The sequence below is a fragment of the Cyanistes caeruleus genome, chromosome 10 (genome assembly GCF_971803275.1).
Source record: "Cyanistes caeruleus chromosome 10, bCyaCae1.hap1.1, whole genome shotgun sequence".
NCBI lineage: Eukaryota > Metazoa > Chordata > Aves > Passeriformes > Paridae > Cyanistes > Cyanistes caeruleus.
Window position 1 is genome coordinate 7,958,994 of NC_141710.1, and position 4,790 is coordinate 7,963,783.

General features: G+C 54.9%; 1 protein-coding gene across 1 annotated transcript; it reads right to left on the bottom strand.

Annotated features, from left to right (window-relative positions):
* Positions 1–648: 648 nt before the first annotated feature.
* RNF228 (ring finger protein 228) lies at positions 649–3,683 on the bottom strand. The gene has a single exon (XM_086843735.1). It carries the CDS (start codon positions 3,554–3,556, stop codon positions 2,714–2,716), a length of 843 nt encoding a protein of 280 aa, XP_086699861.1. The 5' UTR covers positions 3,557–3,683; the 3' UTR covers positions 649–2,713.
* Positions 3,684–4,790: the final 1,107 nt, after the last annotated feature.

Here is a 4,790-nt window from a genome sequence, read left to right on the forward strand (position 1 = left end):
TTTAAAGTCAACCCTCACACAACAGATTTAAGTTTCGGATGATCAATTTGCTGTTCTTACTTACCTTGCGCAGCTCTTTTAGTAGTCCATGGATCCCAGTTGAAACCATTGGTTTAGTCAAAATGGCAAATACTGTTTACAGAGAAAAGGCAAGAATAAAACTGTGACGTGGAAAGTAAAGAAAACGATGGAGTATACACTTCTTACTGTAATCAGTATTTCAGCTCCCTAACAGCTCCCGTGGGACAGCAGCTCCTGCACACATCCCCACGTGGGAGGGAGCTCACTGCTGTGCCCCGAGCGCTGGCAGCACCCCTGGCACAGCTCAGCAGCTCCCTGCAGCCAAAGCCCGCAGGACCGAGGCACAGGAAAGATCGGAACTACGCAGGGAGCTCCAGCTGAGCTCCACGAGCACTCAGAGCTGCCTCTGGATGTCTACAAGACAGAGGTGGAGCAGCGACGGCTGCCTGGGCTCACCTGAACTGCGAGGTGCTGGAGCTTACCTGGCTGAACAGAAATGCAGATACACACACTGCATTTGCAGGAGAAGCACAAAAAGGTAAATCCTGTATTGGTGTATATGATGTACACATGTACATATTTTATATATTTATTTTTCTTAGAAAACATTGCTGCTGTTTATGTCCATTAATTTACATATATTTATTCCTACTACAGTATCATTTACAATAATACTTTCACTTCTATAGCACCTCCTCTTCAAGGATCTCCAATTGCTTAAAAACATTAATAAATAAAGCCTCACATCTTGCCTGTGAGGTAGGTCAAGGCTATTATCAAACTTTACAGATGCATTAACTGAAGAACACAGAGGTTAAGGCCCAAATTTTCAAATATTTGTACCTGAAGTCAAACACCTAAATTCTCATTTAGATGCTTAAATAAAAGTCTTGTGATTTTCTTTGGTGCAGAACATCTACAACTACTGCTGAAGTCAACAGGGGCTAATGGTCAGGCCTGATTTTAGGAGGCATAACCTTTTAGACAGCTAACGAGCAACTCCAAGTTGGAAAACACTGGTCTAAATACACAAATCTCGGTCAGAGCCACAGTTGATCCCAGTAATTTATCTCCTCAGGGCCTTTATATCGTGATACACAACTTCAAAAGGCTGGTGCGGATCTTTTCCAATAGACATAAGTGACACAAAAATCATCTACCGTTTCCACAAACCGCGTCCATCATCGGAGTCTGTACAAACACCGCTTGGTTTGTGGGGTTTCTTGGGTGTCAGGGGCTTGTTTTTCACACATTTGTGATAATCAAGACATTGCGCAGCACACATCACTTGTGCAGTCATAAAACACATCACACATCTTCACCTGCCGTCTTTACATTTCTACAGAGTCAATTTCTTTGCACTTGTGATAAACAGAAGTGGTCAAGTAAAGGTCTATTAAGAGGATATTTGTCAGAATTATCATGCAGACAGCTTGCAAAATACACATACTAAAAGATCACTTTTAAAATTCTTGAATTGTTAAGCACGAAAATAATTACCTCATTCCATTACAGTACTGTGTAGAAACACGGAATAAGCAGCATTATCTTATTCCCGATAGAATAGATTATAACAACTAATTAAGTTTAAAAAATTCAGGCACCAAATGAATTATCCTGCAACATAGAACAGTATCTATATAGAGCGCTCTCCTTAATATACTACAAAACCAGCTGGATGGCAATGTTCTTCCATTTCTTATCACCAACATCTCGTCACATTTCAAAGACACCTTTGATGTCCCAACCTCACAGAGCAAAACCGTTTTCTACTGTCTTTTACAGAAACTCCCAACACAGCAGATAAACTTACCAAGAGGGAAAACCACCGTCTTACTACAGCTACCTCGACCGAATTTTCAATCACAAATTACACTAGTGCATTCCACTTTTACAGTGATGCTGAAAGTCCATACTTTAATGTGGGCTCCTCTCAATGCATAAAAATTGAAATCAGTGGCCAGTGAAATATTAATCCCTATGACAGGAGTCTCTTAGCTCTATTTTAGAGCTCCATTAATGAAATAATCTTCCATATTTTTTTTTTAAGTGTTCAGTGTAGTGTTTTAGTCTCCCACATTAAATTAGAATTTCAAAGAATTAAATAATACAGCTTATTTTAAGCAACCATCAGAGGGCTTAACAGCCTTCTAATAAAATTATAAATGAAACCATACTCAGTACACCGTAGGAAACTTTGGCCGAGTCTCTTTTAAGATAATACACTTTTTTACAGCTTCTTCTATATGTTAACTTGTTAACGTCATAAAAGGGAAAAAAAAACAAAGCGCATTTAACATCGCGTTCCTGTTCTGCTCCTAACCACAGTGAACCTCTCCGATTATCTTCCAGGTGGGGGCAACAGTAAGCCAGTTTTCTTTAATCGCGATTGTGTCCTTCTTCCTCAGGAGCTCGGCGCCCGGGATGCGCTCCCGCAGAGGCGGGGACCGCGCACATCCCGAGCTCCAGCTCCCCGGGGAGGCCCTTCCAGCCATCTCTGCCGGCAAGGCGCGCCCTGCCCTCCCTCCTGAGCGGCCGGACCCTCCGTGACCCCTCTCCGGGTCACCCTGCAGCCCATCCCCAGCGCCTGGCACCTGGCACCGGCCCGCCCGTGCGCTCCCCCGCCCGGGGCTCCCGGAGCAGCGGCCGCGCTCGGCCCGGCCCGGCCCGGCCCCGCTCGGCTCGGCGGGGGCTACGTGTCGCTCCTGCGGGCGGCCCGGCCCCGCGCCGTGCCGTTGGCCGTGGCCCCGCCGGTGGCCGCCTCGGGCCGGTACTTGAGCCAGCAGATGAGCCATGTGACGACGACGGAGAAGAGGGCGAGGATGCTGGCGACCGACAGGCAGATGGGCCCCACCGGCGACGGCGATGCCGCGGCGCCGGGCGCGGCGTCCCCGCCGTACTGGTTGACGAAGATGAGGCCGGTGAAGAGCAGCACCACCATGGAGAGGAAGGAGACGACGACGCACACGCAGCCGGCGCTGAGCGCCGCCCGCTTGCAGCTCTGGCAGCTCTCGTAGCCGCCGCCCGAGGAGCGCGGCCCGGCGGGGGCGGGGGCCGGCGGGGCGAGGGCGGCCGCCGCCTCCCGGGCGCGGGGCGGGCGGCGGGGCGGCAGCGGCGGCAGCCGGTCCTGCGGCACCGGGTCGCGGGCCCGCAGCTGCGGCGGGCAGGCGGCGGCCAGCTTGGTGTTGACCGGGAGGCCGTGGACGCGGTGGTCGGGCAGCGCCGTGCGGTGGCGGCAGAGCGGGCAGGCCAGGGAGCCGCCGGGCGAGCGGCCCGGGCCCGGCTCGGCGCCGGCGGCGGGGGGATGCTGCGCGGCGCGCAGGTGCAGCTGGCTCAGGCACTCCTGGCAGAAGGTGTGCAGGCACTCCAGCAGCTTGGGCGCCCGCCGCTCCAGGTCGAAGTAGTTGTAGCAGATCTTGCACTCGTAGTCCTCCGAGCTGGGGGCGGCGGCGGCCGCCGGCGCCGCCGCCACCGCCGCCTCATCCTCCCGCCGCCCGCCCTGCCCTACTCCGCCCGTCTGCGCCGGCTCGGCCATAACATCTCGCCGGAGGGGGACGGAGAGCCGCGGAAAGGCGGGGAGCGCCGGGCCGCCCCGCGCCTGGCAGGCGGGCGGGAGCCGGGGCAGCCGCGACCCCGCCGCCTCCTGGCCGCGCCCGGGGGCTGCGGCGGGGCCCGGCGGGGAGGGCGGGGGATGGAGGGAGGGCCGCCGCCCGCCCGCCCGCCTGCGTCGCCCGCCGCGCTGGCGGCTGCCGGGGGCTGCTGGCGGCTGCCGCGGGCGGGGGGCGGGATCGGCGCCGCCCGCCCCCGGGAGCGGCCGCCGGTGCGCGGCGGCGGCTGCGGGGCCTCTCCCCTGGCCGCGGTGCCGAGCGGTGCCGAGCGGTGCCGAGCGGTGCCGAGCGGTGCCGAGCGGAGCGGTGCCGAGCGGCAGGGCGCTCCGGAGAGCCGTGCCGGTGCCGCTTGCCAGCGCCTCGCCGCCTCCGCAGCACGACCCGGCGGGGCTCGGTGCTCTCCCGCAGTCCCTCCGCCCTGCAGCGCTGCGGGAAACGCGCCTGCCTGCCGGGAAGCCTTTTAATCCTGGAGTGCATTTTTTTAAAGCTTTCTGTTGATTTTAACAGCTGGCGAGGATTCCCCGGTGTCAGTACGCTTTGGGACCAGCAGTAACAGTGACACGACGCTCGTTAGGCACGAGCACGGCGGATGAAGGGTTAACATGGGAAAGCAGGGTGACATCTTTCATACACCGCAGTTCACAGGGTGCTTTACTGCTTTTCGGAAAGAACATTTTGTGCGCTGTGATTCTCGTTCATCGTGCACACTGAAAAATAAGAGGTATTTTATTCCGGAAGCTGGAGGCGAAAGGAGCTGCTGACGTTATTTACATCCTGACATCCCTACACAGTTGAGAGCTTTTGCCTAGTTTAATGAAAAACCGTCCAAACAGTGACATGTCCATAGCTGGTAATGTCATCTATTTATCAACCTGATAGATTTCACTACATCAAAGCCTGCACTGCCTCATCAGGGAGCTCTCTGGAGAAACTTTTATCTTCAGGTGTAGCAGAGGCCGTAGCAGTGATTATTTCTCTCTGTAGTTCTGAGGATAGCTCTAGGCAAGTAAGGCCTGTGTTTCAGCTACACTGCATTGCCCTGCTGTCTTGCTAAAGCTGCATCTTGGGCATATCAACTGTGGGCTGAGACTGTGTCATCTTGGATGCCTTCTCCCCTTCTCTGCCCTGGGACATGCTGGGTCAGCCGTGCTTCATGGCAAA